General features: G+C 71.3%; 2 protein-coding genes across 2 annotated transcripts; one reads left to right on the top strand and one right to left on the bottom strand.

Moving 5' to 3' along the window:
* The first annotated feature begins 712 nt into the window (after window positions 1–712).
* Window positions 713–5,691, top strand: PRR7 (proline rich 7, synaptic). Its single transcript, XM_042790282.1, has 3 exons — window positions 713–997; window positions 4,227–4,875; window positions 5,055–5,691. The coding sequence occupies exons 2-3, from the start codon at window positions 4,578–4,580 to the stop codon at window positions 5,441–5,443; spliced, it is 687 nt and encodes a 228-aa protein (XP_042646216.1). The 5' UTR covers window positions 713–997; window positions 4,227–4,577; the 3' UTR covers window positions 5,444–5,691.
* A 111-nt stretch (window positions 5,692–5,802) lies between these two features.
* Window positions 5,803–17,386, bottom strand: DBN1 (drebrin 1). Its single transcript, XM_042790434.1, is given in 16 exon segments — window positions 5,803–6,565; window positions 6,663–6,765; window positions 6,845–7,124; window positions 7,126–7,396; window positions 8,412–8,543; window positions 9,509–9,646; window positions 10,830–10,944; window positions 11,103–11,162; window positions 11,273–11,336; window positions 11,513–11,664; window positions 11,760–11,837; window positions 12,005–12,151; window positions 12,243–12,317; window positions 12,512–12,624; window positions 12,725–12,780; window positions 17,191–17,386. Coding segments are annotated over 16 exon segments (1,941 nt in total). The 5' UTR covers window positions 17,277–17,386; the 3' UTR covers window positions 5,803–6,494.
* Between the last annotated feature and the right edge of the window lie 1,245 nt (window positions 17,387–18,631).

Raw genomic sequence — 18,631 nt, 5'->3', positions numbered from 1 at the left:
AATAGCAAGTGCGGCTGGGTAGCTAGGGAACAGTTGCTATGGGAGCGGGCCGAGGAGGAGTTCTCACACTCGGAGGGGGCATCTTGGGGTAAAATCCAGGAATTTTCTGCAGCCATGGAAGACAGGCAGGCAGGGAGGGGGGATGGGGACTGCCAGGGGATTGCTGCTTCCACCGCAGCGGCCAGGGATGCTCGTGCTGCCCTGCTGGCACTGCCTGGGCTGTGGCACCCTGGCACCCAGGTCCTGGGGTCACTGACGTGCTCGGGGCGTCTGACACAGGGTCAGCGTGGCTCTGCGGGCAGGGCCAGGGTGTGGGCAGCCCGTGGCTAAGCCGTGAGCGGGGCGTGGGTGGGTCTCGGCCTGTCCCCAGCTCCTTCCTGCCCACCGGTGACCCAGCCCCCAGCGTTGTGGTGTGCCTCGTCCCTTTGGGGAGGTGGGGGGAGCAGCGTGCGGGGGTGCTGGTGTACAGCTGGAACCGGGACTGGCAGGGCTGGGCCCCACGGACAGGGCAGGCCCTGTGTGAGCTCTCGGTGGGTCCAGGGGGTGTTGGGGGGTCCTGGGTGCTGCCCCGAGCCATGGGGCTGGGGTGGCAGCACCGGCACACGATTTTCAGGGGTGAAGGATGCTCTCAGCTGTTGCCCGGGCAACGGCTCCTCCTCCAGCCCACCATGTGGCTCGGGGAGCGCTCCCCCGCCTGCCTCCCCCCCGCCGCCGTGGGGAAGGGGAAGGCAGCTCCCGGCCCCCGGCGCTGGCGGGGCCGGAGGCCTGGCTCCCCCCGCCCGCCCTCGCACTGGCCTGACGATGCCCGCGGGCCCCGCCGTGGCCCCCACCTCTCCGTTACCCACGCCCGGAGGGAGCACCCGAGCCCCCCTGCATGGCCGCAGCCCCCTGCCCGCCGTGGGTGCTGCTCGGGCACCCCCAAAACCGTCGAGCCGGCACCGCCGGGCTGCCACGGCCGCGCTGTGAGGTCCGATCGCAGGAGACGAGTCTCAGCAAGGTGAGTCGGGGCCGGGGGAGACGTGGCCCCCAGCGAGGCGGCGGGGCTCGGCCGGAGCCGCTGCGCCCGGCCACGGCGGGACTCGGGCTGCCGGTGCCCGGTTTCCCCGGGTCGCCCCCTGGCCGGGAGGGAGGGAGGGAGGGGGGAAGTCCTTCCGGCCGGGCCCCGGCAGAACAATGCGCCGTGTGTGCGGCCGCAGCGGGCGCCCTCCGCCCTGCCCACGGAGAGGAAGCGAGGACGGGGGTCAGGGCCCGCGTGGAGCACCCACGCAGGGCACCCCGCCCCCTCGTCACCCCGCCCGGCCTCTGGCCCCCGGCCACGGAGCGGGCACGGCTCTGCCCTGTAACCGCGCTCCCCTGCTCCTGGCGCGGCCCCAGGGTGCAGCGGGAGGGTGGGGGGAGTGGGGGAGAGGGGGGGGGGGGGTGCGCTCGCCCCCGGGATGGGCGCAGTCCCGGGTGGGTTGTCTCATGGTGAGCACCGGCCTCGGGCGCAGCAGAGAACGGCTGGTGATGTGCGTGTCCCCCACCCCTGATAGCAAATGGCCGGGGAAGCCCCTGGGGCCAGGCCGGCGAGGGGTCTGCTCCGGGGTAAGAGCAGCCCCCTCCCTACCCCCCCCCCCCCCCCAAGGTGTGGGGTGCCCCCTGGGCAGCCCCCTGTGTCACCCAGTGCCACCTCTGACCCTCGGGGCCAGCCTGGCACCCCGGCGCGGCACAGCCACGCGTCCCACTGCAGTGCCCCCGGGGCCGTTAAGGTCCCGTTAGCTGTCCTTGCGCTGCGGCTGGCACCGGGGGCGTGGGTGACTGAGCCCCCCCACGACCACCCCCAGTGCAACCGCGTGGCCACCGGATGGGGGGCCCCCTGGCGTTGCCCCACCCCCCCGCGCATCTCAAGACCGGCACCCCAACTGGAACGTGGGGCCGTCACCCGGGGATCCCCGGCCCCTCCCTATACCCCCCCCACCCCCGGGGATGCCACGGCCCTCACGCCACCGGCAACCCGGGGCGGGGTGGGTGGTGGGGATTCCCGCGGCAGTGCCCGTTCCCCGCCGGTGGCCCCCCCCCCCTCCCCCCAGCTCGGCGGCGGGTCCCCGGGGCGGGGGTGCGGGGGGCCCGCCGGGTCCCTCCCCGAGCCGAGGGCGGGGCGGAGCGGCGGGGCGGGAGCCCGGGCGGGGCGGTGCGCGGCGGCGGCGCGGGAGCGCTCACCGGAGACAAAGGCAGCGCCGGGAGGCGGCGGCGGCGCCGCGCACCGGGCGCGCACCGGGCCCCATCCCACCCCCCCCCCCCGCCGCCGCCGCCGCCGCCCTATGGAGCCGCCGCCGCCCGCCGCCTGAGCCACGTGCGCCGCCGGTAACGGGAGCCGCGGAGGGAGCGGGCGCGGCGCCTCCGCCTGTTGCGCGGCGCGGAGGCGGCGGGACCGGGGCGGGAGCGCGCGGGGCCGCCGCCACCGGCGAACCGGGGGCCGGGGGGATGGAGGCGCGCGGCGCGGACCGGGGCGCGCGCCTCCGGTCTGTCCGCGGCGGGCGCGCGCCACTGAGGGAGGAGGAGGAGGAGGAGGAGGAGGAGGAGGAGGAGGAGGAGGAGGAGGAGGAGGAGGAGGAGGAGGAGGGGGCTGCCGCGCCCGGCGTCGGGAGCGGGGAGGTCCCCGCCGGGGTGTCGTGTCCCCCCCGCCTTGCCTCCCGCCGGAGGCACCGGGAGGGGATGCGACGCGGGCAGCGGGGCCCAGGCCGCGGCCGGGGGCAGCGGGGCCGGCCGGGGGTACCGGCTGGGCCCGGTTCGGCGGCTGCTCCCAGCCGGGCGGCCGGTCCCGCTCCCCACCCGGCGTGGGTGTCTCCCAGCCCGGCCCCGCGCCTCCCCCAGCCCGCACGCCCCCGGCAGCCCCGCTCCCCCCGCACGCCCCAGCTGCAAACGCCCCCGGTCCCCCCGCGCTGCCGGCCCGCCCTGCCCCGGTTCCCCGTGTCACCCCCGGCCATTACCCCGGTGCTCGGCCCGTGGCCCTTCCCGCACGGTGCCCCCGCTCCACGGGGGACACCCAGGCTGCCGGGCGGGGATCCCGTTGCAGCCGAGGCCAGTGAGCTCAACCCACACCGAGCTGGCCTTTAGCCAGGCAGCGGTGACGCCTTGGGGCACCCCAGGAAGGGGCAGCCCCTCCCCAAAGACCCACATCCCCACTCTGCCTCTGCCCCCCGCTTTTGTCTGCATCATGGAGCAGCCCCCGCTGCCCGCCGGAGCGTGGCCAGGGCTCCCCGGCCCTTTCCTCTCCTCCATCTCCATCCCTCCTTCCTTCCAGCCGGGCTCGGCCCTCTGGCCCCGCTGCCCCGCCAGCCCCCCGCGGTCCCCTTGCCGGCAGCTTGGCCGTGCCCCTTGGGGCAGCCGGGGACCCCGCACCCCTTTGCCGAGCGGAGGCAACGTGGGAGCGACGGTGCCTCCCATGGTCACCCTGCCTCAGCTGCCGCCACTCCAGCGCTCACCCTCCTCCCCGCCGGCCAGCCCCTTTCCTCCCACACCACGATAATAATAATAATAATAATCCTGACGGGTGCTTATGTGCCTGTGAGCACCCATGGGTGCTGCCCCCTGCTCACCGATGTACACAGCCCCCCCCCCCCCCCCCCCCCCCCTTTCCTGGCTCACGCTGTCCCTGTTCGGCGCTGGGCTGGATGTGACCGAGCTGTCACCCTACCTAAAGGCAGAGGTGACAGTTCCCATCGCCACCACGCCCCCGCCCTGCGTCGGAGGTGCCGCCATCCCCTCCTGCATCTCCCCGGTGGCTGCGAGGCCAGTGATGGCCGTGGTGCATGGGCTTCGGCGAGTGCCACGTGCTGCCGGCAGCGGCTCCGCGCGTCCCTCCTCGTCCTCCTCCCCGGGGCACCCCATAGTGGGGCGGCATTGGGGGGGGGGCTGAGCTGCCTGGGGGGCTCCGCAGCCGATTTGGGGTGTGCTGGGTGGGCAGGAGTTGGGGTGGGTGGGTAGGATGCTGGCAGACGCCTTGTGATGTCGAAGGTGTCGATGCTGCGGGGCCACAACATCCGTCTCCCGCCTCTGGGGGTGGTGGGGGGGTTTTGCAGCCGTGGGGGGCGATGGCGGGGGGGGGGGAGGGGTGCGCGGGGGGCCACGCGGGGCTCCCCACTGGCGGCGGCGGCGGGCGCCGCTGCGCGATGTGGAGCGAGTCGCCATAGGAACGGGGCGGCCGTGTCCCCGCCGCGCTCACACTCGCGTCTGTCTCGTTGCAGGGCCCACTCCCTGGCGGCCCCCTCCCAGCGATGGGCAGCGGGACCCCACCGGCCCCGTCCCCCCGCCGCCCGCCCCGCCGGCCCCCTGCCCCGCCGCCCACCCAGCGCACCCAGGCCTGACCCACCCGCTCCAGCCCCCCCCCGCCCCGGCTCCATGGCGAGGACGGACCCCTGACAGCGGGTGCCCACGGGCCAGAGGAGACGCCGCTCGGGCACGGCCCGGGGAGATGCCCTCGGCGGCCCTGACAGCATCGGCTCCTGCCCTGGCCCTGCCGCCGCCCTGAGCATCCCGTCCCCCACCCCGAGGGCAGGGAGAGGCAGGGGCCTCCCCGCCCGGGGCCGGCAGCCAAGATGGTGATGTCCCAGGGCACCTACACCTTCCTCACCTGCTTCGCGGGCTTCTGGCTCATCTGGGGGCTCATCGTGCTGCTGTGCTGCTTCTGCAGCTACCTGCGGCGGCGGGTGAAGCGGCAGCAGGAGGAGCGGCTGCGGGAGCAGAGCCTGCGCGCGCTGGAGCTGGAGCCGCTGCACTATGAGGGTTATGGGGGCAGCCCCCCCGGCATCGCCATTCCCCACCGCCTCCGCCTCGACCCCCACCATCATCACCCCCACCACATTCCACCCCCCCGGCCCTGGAGCTGCCGGCACGGTAAGGAGCAGGGAGGGGGCTCTCGGCATCCCCGGAGCAGGCGTGTCTCCCCCCTTTTTTTGGGGGGGGGGGGTGAGGTGGGTGGCGGGTGGGAGGGACACACACTGACATTTTACGGCACAAGAGCCAGGGCGCAGCACTGACAGCAACGGGGGCCGGGGGGGGGCTTTGCCTTGCAGAGTCGGACCTGTCGAAGCCACCGTGCTACGAAGAGGCACTGCTGATGGCGGAGCCCCCCCCGCCGTACAGCGAGGTGCTGATGGACACGCGGGGGCTCTACCGCAAAATCAACGCCCCTTTCCTGAGCCACGAGCGGCTGGAGAAGCAGGAGCAGCCCCCCAGCTACAAACCCCTTTTCCTGGATGCCGGCTACGGTTCGGCACTGCACCTGCCCCGCTCGGCCAGCCCCGGCCCTGCCTGCCCGGACCTCTACCTGCAGGCAGAGTGCTCCCCCCGCATGTTTCCCAGCTGGACGGACTCGGAGCTCAGCAGCAGGGACACCTACGAGCCGGGACCCTGGCACCTCCCGGTCTCCATGCCCCTCTTCGGCAGGACTACCGCTGTCTAACGGGGGACCCCCCCAGACCTCACCGCCGGTACCCCTCCGGCACCGGGGTGAGGGGGTGGTTTTGGTTGCCCGCGTCACCCCAGGGACGCCCGCCCCGGCGCGGGCCATCGCCGCCGGTGCGGAAGGGGCTGGTTCCCCGTCTGGCCCCCGCCGGCCCCCCCATGGCCGGGGGCGCTGGGGACCCGGACTCTGCTCTGTTTCTTAAATTTTTTGTTTGTTACAGTTTGAGAATAAAAGTTTGTGGCTCAGGTTCGCCTCCAGGCAGGCTGGCGTTGTGGGACCCCCACCCCGCCCAGGGCGGCACCAGGCCCCCCCCACCCCTGGCCCACCCTGCCCCCCCCAGCAGGCTGCAGCCCCCGTGGGAGTCGCTTTATTTATTAACAGACATGAGCACACCGCCGGTACAGAACTTGTGCTTTCCAAAAAACAGTTACTGGGGGGGGGGGGGGGGGGGGGGAGAGGGGCCAAGCGGGGGCCAAGCGGGAGGTGGGGAAGAGGGTACCAGCAAGGAAGGAGTGGGGGGAGGGTAAAAGCCCCACGCCTGCTCCCTGCTGAGGTTTTTTGGGAGGGGGAGGGGGGGGCGCCGCTGGCCGCAGCCTCGCCTCGGTCGGGTCACTTTATTGCCATATTCATTTTTTATTATTATTATTATTCCTTTTTTTTGTTTTTGAACTCGTGCAAAGTACTGGGGGGCTCCCGGGGAGGGGCACAAAGAGAACGAGGACCCTGTCCCACAGCCGGGCAGGGGATGCAAGCGTGTATGTCCCCCCCCCAAAGGGGCTCTGGGGCAGCGGAGGGGGGGGGGAACAACTGCTAAGGGAGGGGCTGAGGGGCTGACATGGCTCCTACCGACAACTTAAAAAAGAGAGGAGGCGAAGGGGGGGCTGTAAAAGATGCCCCAGGGCGGGGGCGCAGCGGGGTGGCCCCCACCTGGAGGCCTCATCCTGCAGGGCCTTGGTGGGGTGAGGGGGGGGCCCGGCCCCCGGCTGTGGCCCCCTCATGCCCTGCGCCGGCCGGGGTGGGCTGCCTGTGCCGGCAGCGGGGCCCGGGCTTACAGGCCCCCCCCAAAGCTCTCCTCTTCCTCAGGCAGGGGGTCCGCGTCCCAGCATGTGATGTCGATCTCTGGGGGACAGGGAAGGGCGGGGGGGGGGGAGGTCAGGGTGGTGTGGGGTGTCCCACAGAGGGACAGATCCTCCCCCTCCCCACTATCGCCACTCACCTGGGGGCTTGTTGTAGAAGACAGGCTGGGGGGCTTTGGCCGACGGCTCCTCGGTGGGGGGCACCTCCTCCTCCTGGGACTGGCTGAAGTAGCCCTCGCTGGCCTGGGGGGGGGTGGGCAGGCAGTCAGGACACCCCCACCCCATCTGCCCCATCACCCCCCACACACCCCCTGATGCTCACCTGCTCCCCACGACCTGGCGTCCCATCCTTGGGGGCCATCTCCCCGTTGGTGATCGGGGGGGTCTCTCGGCCCGGGGCATCCTCCTGGGGGGCACGCTGGCAGCCAAGCCCCTGGGGCTGGGCATCCTCCCCGCTGGCCGCCTCCTCCTCCTGTTCTGCGTCGCAGAAGGTGGCCGGGGGCTCGGGCAGCTCATCCAGGCTCAGCAGGGCCCCCTCGTCGGGTAGCGTGGCCGGGGGACCCTCGGGGACGGGAGCAGCGGGCAGGGGCCAGGCCGTTGGGGGGGGTCGCCCCATCGCTCTGCCACAGGTCGATGAGGCTCTCGGGGTTGGGGGTCACCCCGGGCTGGGGCTCAGCAGCTGCAGGCGGTGGGGAGGGCTCGGCGGGCTCCAGGGTCACCAGGTCCCCCAGGGCGTCACCCCCCGTTGTCCACACCGGCCTGGGGCTGGGCTCATCCCCGGGGGGCTCAGGGGCCTTGTCCTCCGGCCCTGGGAACGGCCAGTGCTGCTCGGGGGTGGCTGGCCCGGCCTCCTGGGCGCTGGGGCTGGGGGAGTCTGCAAGGTGGGGGGGACAGCAGTCAGTGAGGGCAAACCCCTCTCGTTCAGGGTTGGGGGGACACCCAGGGGCAGGGCTGCAGCTTGGAGTGGGGGGGATGTTCTTTGCACTGGGCACAGCGAGGAGATGCTGCTGGGACGGGTGGGAGTGGCTGGGCAGGGAAGGGACTGGTGGCACACACCAGGGGACCAGGGGGACCGGGTAGGCGGGGGCGAGGTGGTCCTTTGGGGGATGACCAGGTCCTGCTGGGGGTGGGAGGGGGAGTAGCTGGGAGGCACGGGGGGATGTGGAGCAGCCGGGGGGGGCTGCACCGGGAAGATGCAGAAGGGAAGCTGGGATGCATCAGAGGCTGCAAAGGGGACAGTGGGGACACAGCAGGGACACATGGGACTGCAGCAGAGCTGGCAGGGATGAACTGGGGATGCAGTGGGACACGGGGGGATGCACAGTGGGAAGCAGCAACACGGGGGGAAGGTCGCATTGGGGGATGCAGCGGAGGGGGGGGCGGGCTGCACTGGGGTGATGCTGCAGAAATGGGGGAGCACCTACAGAGCAGGGGGAATGCACTGGCGCTGGTGGAGATGCACTGGCTGGGGCAATGCACTGGAGATGGGGGTGGGGGCGGGATGCAGGAGGGGGGTTGCAGCAGAGACAGCAGGGAAGCACTGATGTTAGAAAATGCACAGGAGACAGCAGGGATGCAACAAAGACGGCGGGGCTGCATGGGGGGGGATGCAGCAGAGGCGGCGGGGATGCACCGGCGCAGAGCAGTGGATACGGCGGGGGGAAGAGAGCAGAGACGGCGGGGGCTATACCAGGGGATGCAGACGGGACAGCATGGATGCACTGAGCGATGCAAGGGAGGTTGGCAGGGCTGCAGCATCAGAACTGCAGCAGGGGATGCAGAGGAGCCAAGGGGGCCACAGCGGGGGGACGCGCTGCAGGGGAGCACGGGGACGTGCCCGGGCAGCCCCAGGCAGGGGCCGGCAGCCCCAGCCCCAGCCCCGCGCCCACCTTTGGGCGATGCCGGCGTCTCGTCACCCGCCGCGCGGGAGCTCGGCTCGCCCAGCGGCGTGGCAGCCGGGCTGGACTCGCAGGGGCTGCAGCCCGCTGCCGAGGCCTTGCGGTAAGCGTCCGACTGGCTGCCTGCGGACAAGGGAGAGGGGGTGGCGTGGGGGGGGGGCTGCCCACATGGAGAGGGGGACCAGCACCCCAGCACCGCCCCTGCTCCACGCCAACCCGGCCATGAGCTGTCAAACGCGCGTCACCGGGTACCTGCCGCTGTGTCGTCCCCCGCCCTGCGGTGGTGGGGCGGTGGCACCCACGGGTGCAGCAACCACCACGCCGCCCCGCTCCAGGCATCCCACAGGCCCCACACAGCCGCAGCCCCCGCATCTGCCAGCTGCAGGGACCGGCAGCCCCATACCTGCCCTGGTGCCCACCGGCACTGCCCACACGTCGCCCAGCTAGGCCCTGGCTGCAGGCACAGCCCTGTGCCCTGCTTCCCACATCTAGGCGGGGGGGCCCCAGCCCCACATGGCCCCAGGCACCATCTGGCCCCATGGGCACAGCCCCCACACAATCCTGGGCACAGCCTTTTCCATCCCACGCTGCCCCACAGGCACAGTCCCACGCGATCCAGGGCAGAGCCTGCCCCGTCCTCTTCTGCCCCATGGGCACAACCTGCCCCATCCGCCTCCACGCTGTGCCCCCCTCCATCCCACGGGCACAGCCAGCTCCATCCCACGGCAGAGCATCATCTTCTCCGGCACAGCTCTGCCCTGTGCCCGCCTGCCCCATGGGGACAGCCTGCCCGGTGCCCCCTCCCCATATCACAGGCACAACCTGCCCCACGGGCACAGCCTGCCGCATCCCCCCACCCCAGGGGCACAGTGCCCACCGTGGGGCCATCCCCAGCCGGGGCGTGCGGGGTGCCCGTGGGTGCGGGTGCAGTCCCCGCCTGGGTGCCTGGCCCCCTCGGGGTGCCCGTGGGAGGGGTGCTGCCTCCGCTGCCAGTCCGGTGTGCCGTGGGGCTGGGGTGGGCTGTGGGGTGGCTGCCTGCGGCTCGGCCCCCCCCGGAGCTGTGCACCCAGGGGATCTCAGCTACCTACATGGGAAGAAAGAGGAGAGATTTGGGGTGCGGTGGCAGGTGATATAGGGGAAGGGGGTCCGTGGGGGGGAGGAGGAGGAGGAGGAGGAAGAAGGTGGCCCACTGTCAGCTGTCTTTATGAAAGGACAGTGCAGACGACCTGCTGAGAGAAAGACAGACAGACGGACGGACGGAGAGAGAGAGAGAGCAGAGAGATGGGTCAGTCCCTGCTCAGCGCAGCCGTGGCGGGGCCAGGGCACCGGGGCACCAGGATGGGAGGATGGCGGGATGGGAGGCAGCACCGACAGTGGGGCAGGAGGATGGTGGGACAAAAGGATGGAAAGACAGCAGGACAGGAGGATGGGAGGCAGCGCTGCATGGCCAGGTGGAGAGAGTGGCCAGGACACGGCCACGGGACCAACTATCTGTTTAGGCACAGCACAGCCCCACAGCATGAACCCCCGGCACAACCCACGGCACAGCCCCACGGCACAGCCACGACACACAGACCACAGCATGACCCCGGCACAGCCCCACAGCATTGCCCCGAGGCACAACCCCACAGCACAGCCCATGGCATGACCCATGGCACCACCCCACAGCAAGAAGACACATCACAAGCCCCCCACCCCTGGCACAGCCCCTCCAGCACAGCACCCCAGCACGACCCCCAGCACAGCCCCACGCCCAGAGGTGCCCACCAGGACAGCCAGCCCCTGCCCTAGAGCCGCACAAAGAGTCCCAGGGCTGGACCCCAGACTGTGGGGCAGCCCAGCCTCCCCACAGGGCACCCTCTGCCACCCGGGAGCACGCCGACTGCCCCACGCCTGCCCCACTCACTCCTGCCCCTTTTAGCTTCCCCCGTGGGATGAGTTCCCTTCCTAAACGTCCCCCGACCCCCAGCTGCCCACCCCTGCCAAACCGACCACGCTGCCACCCTGGCTGCTGGCGCGGTGCCGCGGCAGGTGAGCGGACGACACCCAGCATGGAGCAGGATGAACCCTCTTGCTGAAGACACCCCGACATCCAGCCCCTGCCAAGTTGCCCCGGCAGCAGGGGCCACGTGAGGTGCCGGTGGCAGTGGCGGTAATGGTGGCGCAGCAGAGCAGGACGACCCCCTGCCATCCTCATACCCCCAGCACCCACAACCGCGGTGCCGGGGATGGCGGAGGGGAGACCCCCTCCCCACATTACAGCCCTGGTCCCCCCACATTTCAACCTGGGGAGCGCCGGTGGCATCGCACTCACCTGCTCCGCAGCTCACAGCCCCCCTCCAGCCTCTCCGTGCCCCCCCCAGCCTCTCCGTGCCCCCCCCGGTGCCCGCAGCCCACCCAGCCCCTCACCTGTCCTGTGGCTGCCCGGTGAGATGGCGTCACTGCTGCCCGATGCCACCCGCTCCTGCTGCTTGAAGAAGTCCCGAGGGTTGTCGGGCCGCTGAGCGATGATGGCAGCAGCCTCCTGCGGGGACAGGGGAGGCTGAGACCCACCGCCCCAGTGGCGTGGGGCTGCAGGACCACCCCCCACGCACCCCTTGGCCTGGTCCCCATCCAGCTGTGGGCACCACTGGCTGGGGAGCGAGCACCGGCACCGGGCATGGCCACCGCCGCCACGCTCACCTCCACTTCTGATTCCGATTTCCTGAGCTGCTGCCTGTCGTCCTCCTCTTGCTGTTCCCCCTGGGAAGAAACGCGGCGTCACCCCCCCAGCCCCAGGACACCCTGGGGACCCCTTCCCCGGGGGTGACGCTGGGTGGCGGCGCCGGCCCCACGCCCGCTGAGGCACTTACGAAGATGGACTGCTCCTTCAGGCGCTGCCGGGCCTCCTCCGCCTCCATGCTCTGCTGCTTCCGCCTGCGACGGGGGCACGGGAGAGGCGCTGGGCACCGGCTCCCGCCAGTCTCTGCCCCAACCCCATCCCACGAACAAACACCCAACGCGCCCACCCAGACCCTCGCAGCATGTGCACGGCCACCCCATCCGGGCGCATCCTCGCACGCGAGTCCCACCCCGGCCCCCCCCCGCCGTGCCTGTGCTCCTCGATCTGCTCCTCGCGCTCCCGGTAGCGCCGCTCCCGCTCCTCCTGCTCCAGCCGCTCCTGCTCCATCCGTTCCTGCTCGAACCGCAGCCGGGCGTCCAGGGCCTTTTTCCGCTCCTCCTCTTTACGCAATTCCTCCTCTTTCTGGCGGGGGATGAAGGACAGGGCTGTCCATCAGCCCCACCAGCGGCTCACCCCGCTCCTCACGTGCTACCGGCTGCCCCCGCCCTGTACCCCACCTTGGCCTGTTCCCAGAACTGCTCCCGGTTGAGCCGCTTCATCTCCACGGTGGCGTCGGTTTTCTGGTAAGTGGTGCCCTGGGACGGAGGAGAGGCGGGGGGGGCGGAGGGGCTGGGATCAGCGAGGGGGAATAACAGTAAGCGGCACACAGGGTGACGGGCTGCGGCAGACAGGAGCCCCGGGCGGGAGGGTTGTCCCGCGCCCGCCGCCACCGTCATTGCCACCACCGCCACGGGGACATTACCACGGGCTCGGCGTTCTCGTCCTCCCGCAGCCGCAGGCGGTGCAGCACCGGGCTGGAGACGCGGGCCAGCCCGTTGGAGAGCCGCTGCCCGATGGCCCCCGGGTCGATGTCCTCCACGCTGCTGGCGTTGACAATGACGTCCACGCCCTGGGAGGCGGGGGGGGGGGGGCAAAAAAAGTCCTCAGGGACCGAGGTCGATGCCCCAGCAGCATTGTCCCCCTCCCCGGCGTTCACCCACCTGGAAGAATTCGGCAATCTTGGCCACGTGGCTGGCGCAGGCGCATTTGCGGGCGTCCGGCACGTCCTCGCCCACCTGTGGCAGCCAGGGAGGGGCGGCAGGGTGACCCCCCCACCCCGCTGACCACCATGGGACAGCAGGACTGTGGGGCACCCACACCCCCCCCGGCCACCACAGGCTTCTCCCTTGCACCCAGCCATGCCCCTGTCAAGGCTGCGGTGCTGGTAGGCATGGCACAGCCCACCCCCAGTATGGCCCCCCCTACTCACCCAGTTGACGAGGACATATTTGGGGAGCACAGCCTGTGGGTCCTTGACACTGCAGAAGCCGTACATCACCTTCTGGATCTCAAAGTGGCCGGAGAGCTCCAGCAAACCTCCGCCTGGCACGGCACCGTCAGCCCACGTCCACCCGGCACCGGGATGGGTGCCGGGGAAAAACGCTGGCAGAGCCGAGCCGGCTGCAGGGACAGAGGACCTTACCTCCCGACGCTGCCAGCTTCAGGTCATCGGAGCCATCCTCATATGTGTAGAGGGCCCTGGTGAGAGAGCCTGGGTGAGCCACAGCAGTGGGGAGTGTGGGGTGGCACCCCCACCTCCCCCATCCTGCTAACACAGAGGTCAGGGCAGGTCCTGGGGGACTGATCAGGTGTCCCCAAGCTGCCACACAGCCACTCCGACCCCTTGCCTGTCGCCATCGCAAAGGGCCAGGCTGCCAGGCAGGACTTCAGGCAGGGCCTATTCCCCCAACCTGCTTGCTGGTGGCCATGGGGCAGGGTCCCAAGGTCGGGGACAGAAGGGTCACTTGGTCACAGGGACCAGCTGGCTGCTGTGCCGCAGGCCACTGCAGCCTCACAGTTCCTTGCACGCCCATCCCTGTCCCCCTCCGACCCTGCTGGTTTACTGACCAGCTTTGGGGACAGCCCCGCGCCCCAGCAGGGAACTCGGGGCTGCTCACGTGCCCGGCTGCGTGAGCCACCAGCCCGGCAGGCACCAGGCCGGGGGAGGACGCCGGAGCACCAGCAGTAGCAGCAAATCAATGTGCCGTCAGGGTGTGATGGGGCCGTCATGGAGACTGTTCCTTGGAAACCATTCCCAGCGGATGGGAAACCCCCTCTCGCTCCCACTGCGCCCCAGCCAGCCCCCCCGGGGCTCCGCGGGGACCCCCGCCAGCCTGCACCTCCCCAGAGGCGTGCAGCCAGCAACCAGCTATAGAAGGCGGGGGGGGGGGGGGGGGGGGGGGGGAAAGACGCATGCTGAATTGGTCCAGGGCGGGTGGGCGAGGGGATGGATGTTGCTAGGCAACCAGCATCCTCTGTCGCCATGGCAACCCCCCCCCCCCATCCCAGCTGGGATGCAGCTCGCCCCGATGACGAGGTGATTAGTGGAGGGGAGCGGGGGAGGCAGGCAGGCAGCGGGGACCTGCCGGGGCCTGGCAGGCACCCAAACCTGCCTGCCACTGTCACACGCTGCTCTCGGAAAGCCAGGGCTGCCTGTGCTGGACACCCCCCTCCCAGTCCCTGCACCGGGGCGGGCAGCGATCGGCATTCGGCTGGCGGCGCCCGTGCGGTGCTTGCCGGAGAGCCAAAATCCCCACGGTGCCAGGCAGAGCTGTCCTCACCCGAGCTCACAGCTTCCAGCCAGAGCCTCAGAGATGGGAATCAGAGGGATCCCTACGGGCTGAGCCACCCCCAAACTGGGGCACAGCTGGACCCTGGGAGCTAAAAAACAAGGGGAAGGCAGGCGGGTGCCTAACGTGGAGGGGGCCTCCCCCCGTACCCTGGCACCCACCACCCCTCTGTGTCCCCGGCAGCAAGCCGCAGATAATTGCACCAACGAGATTGACTTTAATCCGCACATCCCGATCCCGCTAATCGGGTGCCCCAGCTGGCGCCAGCTCCCGGCCTGGAGCCGGCAAAGCAGCTGCAAAGCGCCGTCTGCGATGCCTGCGCTGGTGAAGGGAGGCAAGCGCAGCCCCTGCCTGCAACTGCAGCCCCGGCCTGCAGAACCTGCTGTGATCCCCCAGGAGTGGGGGGAGGATGGCACCAGTCTGGGGGAGCCCAGGGCCACAGGAAGGGGTTGGGAGCTCGCAAGATGGGATGCAGCTGGCTGCAGAGGGGAGGAAACAAGTAGGGCAGAGCCACGGCGGCACTGCCTGAGGAGCCCTGCGGGGGCTGGAGGCACCCACTGCCTGCCCTCCCCCCTCCAGGACCCCGCCGTGCAGGGCGGTAGCAGAGTGCAGCACTGCTGCCTGCACCCAGGGGTGCTCCCAGGGCAGCCGGGGCTTGCAGCAGAAACAGAGCCCTGCCCTGAGCGCAGCGCAGTGGCACATCCTGACCCCATGCTGGGATGGAGGATCTGGAGGTTTCCAGTCCAGGGCCCAGCAGGGCGGTGTTAGGGCCAGCAGCATCCCCCCAGGGATGCCCACAGGGACCCCCAGCCCAACAGCATCGCCACAAACCCTGGCAGTGGGGACCAGCTGTGTCACAGTGGGTACAGGCAGCATCACGCATCACTTACCCCTTTCCATGGGCTTTAATCCCTCCGCCCAGCCCATACAGCCCCTTCCCACCCTCTGGGCTTCCAGACATGTGGGTCACCCATGGGTGGAGATGACCCATGCAGCCCAGGGAGGAGGGCTCCCCACGGCCGGGGGTCTCCAGTGAGGATCCCCCATCACCCCACCAAGGGGACAGCAGCCCCACTGCCCTCACGTGGCCCCCACCGCTCATCGGAGCAGGCAGAGCAGTGTCTGTGGGTGCCAGCACCTGGGGCACCCACAGCTGCCTGCTCTCCACACCATGGCTGAGGAGGGGGAGCATTGCCCCAGCCCTCCCGCCCCAGCCTGGGCACATGTGTTTCCAATGTGGCTGGGAGCTCCAGGGAGTCGGCGTGCTCAGAAAGCAGCACCAAATTCCTTTCCGATCGAGTAATGGGCCCCAGCAGCCTCTGCGGGGCCGGGCAGGGGGAGGGGACGGGACGCTTGGACCCTCCAGGACCAGGCTGGAGCAGGGGAAATCCCAGACTAAACACAGGGATCCTGCCCGGGCAAGAGCACAGCATCCCCAGGCACCAGCCCAGAGCCGGGCTCCGGTGCAGTGTCCTCACAGCGCCTGGCTCAGCCAGGCTGGGCCACTCCCGGGAGATGGTCCCCATCACTCCGCCCAATGCAGCCCCCCCAGCATAACCCCTCATCCCACACCCGGGCACTGAGCCCAGCAGCAGGGATGCTGCTCCCACTGGCACCAAGCGCCAGGCACCCCTGGTGACCACAGGATGGAGGGGTTGGGGACAATGGGGTGAGCTCAGCCCCAAGGATTTGGGGGGGGGGGGTGTGGGGGGGTGGGTGTTCACTGCCTAGCTGGGGCTCAGTGCTGGAGGTGGGGGGGCCCCGGCCCTGGTGCTCACCTTCCCGGGAACCATTTCTGCTGCTCTCAGCAGCTTTGGCAGGGAGGGCTCCTTTGCAGCGGATGCCGGGAAGCGAGATGTACCCAGGGCTGACAGCTGCCTCCTGGCCGGCAACACGCACCACACTCGCCCACGGTGCCCTTGGGCTGGTGGCAGGACCACGGGGCTCCACGGGGACCCGGAGCTGGTGGGAAGCGGGACCTGCCCTGGCCCACACAGCTCAGGGGACTCCCAGCTCTGTCCCGAGAGCAGGGACACATCTAAGAGAGCGGCGTGCCCCCCAGCTAGGTGTTGGATGCCCCCCCGGCTGGGTGGTGGGTGCATGGAGGGCACCCCTGCCAGACAGCAGCATGCACAGCAAGCACCAAGCACCCAACGCTGCCCAGCACCCTGGCTCTGCCTAGTGAGCTGCACCCCCTAAGGTGCTGGCAGCATGTCCCCCACACATGGCACAGGCAGCTTTTGGGGGGCAAGGAGGGGGTTCTGGGGCAGATAGCCCCAGCCAGCCCCACAGCACCCAGGTGGGACTGGGAGATGGGGGTGGGCGCTGGGAGAATCGGGGTGGCGGTGGGGAGATGCTCCCTGCGGGCTGCTGTGCCGGCTGCAGCGGGGCCTGGATCTGGCCGGGCCCCAGCACCCGCAGCACGGGGCGCCCCACACTGGGGGTACAGGCAGGGCTGGGCAGCCCGGGGGGGGGTCCCGCCAGGGAAGGGCTCCCTCAAGCCCGAGCCCGCAGCAGCCCCAGGCCGGCAGCGCGGTCCCGGGTCAGTGCACAGTGGCCCCCCGGGAATGGGGCACCCCTGGATCTTGGAGGGGCCGAGGGCAGCGGAGTCGGGCTGGGGGGGATGCCCGGTCCCCCCGCGGCTGCAGGCCTCGCTCCGCCGGGCAGAGGGGCCGCCTGCTGCCGGGGCACCGGCGGAGCCGGCCGGGAGCCGGGGCTGGGCTTGGGGTGCCCCGATCCCCCCCCCCCCCCGCTACCCCACCAGGCGCCCCTGCCCGCGGCTCCGGCTCCAGACAATGGCGAGGGACCCGGGGCCGACCCCGGCACCGAGGGGGAACCCCCCCGAGCCCTCCCCGCCGTGCGCGCACCCCCAGCTCCCCACGCTCGCTGCCCGGCGGGGGGGTCGCACCGTGCCGGGAGGGGGGGGGGGGGGGGGGGGGGGCGGGTGTCCCCCGGGTGGGTTTTGGGGGGCGGCGGGTCCCGGCGCTCGCACGTGCCGGCCCGGCGCAGACAAAGCGGGGACCGCGCCCCGGGCCGGTGCGGCGGCAGCGGGCAGGTGCGGGCACCGGGGGCGGCGGGGCCGGGCACACACACACACACACACACACACCCCCCCCCACACACAACCCCCCCTCACACACACACCCCCGCGCCGCCCCGCCCGCCTTTGTGTGCCGGGGCTCCCGGCCCCGCGGGCCCGGAGCGGCGGGGGGCGCAGCGCGGGGCGCGGCCGGTGTTACCGGGCGGCTCCGTGCACAAAGGGCGGCGGCGGCGGCGGCGGCGGGGACAAAGGGGCGGCGGCGGCGGCGGGCGCGCTCACCAGTCGGTGGGGCTGTCCTCGCCGATCACGTCCTGGTAGGAGGCGAGCAGCTCCAGGCGGTGCGCCGCGAAGCCGACGCCAGCCATGGCGGGGCCGGGATGCTGCCGGGGGGACCGGAGGGACCGGCCGCCTGCCCGCCTCCGAGACACTGCCGCAGCGGCCGGGCGGAGGGGCGAGCGGCGGGGAGGCTCCGCCCGCCGCCGCGCCCGGTCCTAGCGCCGCGAACATCGCCCCCCCCCCCCCCCCCCAACCTCCGCCCCCCACCCCCCCCCGCCCCCGCCCCGTGCCCCCGCCGTGCCCCCGGGGCACTCCCCGGGGCACCCCGCGGGGTGCGGGCAGCATCGCCCCCGCCCCCCGGGCTGCCCCCCCCCCGCACACGGTTCGCCCCCGGGATCCTGCAGCCTGGGGACCCGCAGCCCGGGTTCGGCTCTGCCCCCGGAACCCCTGGTCATCCCTCACCCCAGCGAGCCTGGACCCCGGAAACCTGCACCCCAGCTCAGCTCCCTCCTGGGAACCTGCGCCCCGGATGGTTCTGCACCCTGGGCTCCCCTCTGCCCTGGGGGCCAGCACCCTGTGCCACCCCTTCCTGGGGGCCCTCACGTGCTGGGTGCTCCTCTGCACTGCAGACCCTCCCCTGTCCCATGTCCCCTCCACGCTGGGGACACAGCACACTGGGAACCCTGTTGCCTCAGCTCCCCGAGCCCCCCGTGCCCTGAGGTTTCTTCTGCAAGGACATGGCACCGTGGGCTCTGCCCCACAAACGCTGTTGGTGGATGCAGCCTTTGTGGGGGCCCTTTCACTGCCTGCCTGCCCCATTGCTCCCAAACCCCCCGGGTCCCTTCGGCACCCTGCCAGGCTGTGCACGACGGTGCCTTTTCCAGTGTGACCCCACTAAGTTGCTTTCACACTGACCCACGCAGGACTCCGCTGGGGCTCCCAGCTGGGTCCGTATGCTCCTGCCAGGGCAGGCAGCATCACCCTGCCCCACCCTGCCTGCCCGACCCCCCCCACCACCCCCAGCCCAGCCCAGAGCCGTGCTGAAGGGGTCTCTGTGCCGGAGCAGCAGCGGGGAGTGTACAGCGCCTGATCCCCGCGGGTTGGGGGTGATGCCAGCGTGGCCCTTCCCGAACCCAAACCCTTCAGAGCAGCCTGTGGATGAGCCCCCCCAGCTCAGTGGGACACGGGACAGGGTGCTGCGGGCCCTGCCTGTGCTGCCTGCTCCCCCCACGCCTGCACGCCCTCCTTGCACCAGCATTTCTGAGCCAGGCCGGAGCCGCCCTAAGAGGCTGCAAGAGTTTCTGAGCAGCTGTGGAGCAGCTGCCGGGGCCAGCGCAGGGGCCGGGGCTGCAGCAGGCGCCCCACAAGCGGCTCAGCTGGCTTTGGGGGTGGCTGCGGTGGGACCCCGCTCGGGGACACGGTGGGAGCCCTGAGCCCGCTGCTG

The sequence above is a fragment of the Tyto alba genome, unplaced genomic scaffold (genome assembly GCF_018691265.1).
Source record: "Tyto alba isolate M040663 unplaced genomic scaffold, T.alba_DEE_v4.0 Super-Scaffold_17, whole genome shotgun sequence".
NCBI lineage: Eukaryota > Metazoa > Chordata > Aves > Strigiformes > Tytonidae > Tyto > Tyto alba.
The sequence above is the reverse complement of the archived record's forward strand: the minus strand, read 5'-3'. Positions and strand labels throughout refer to the sequence as shown.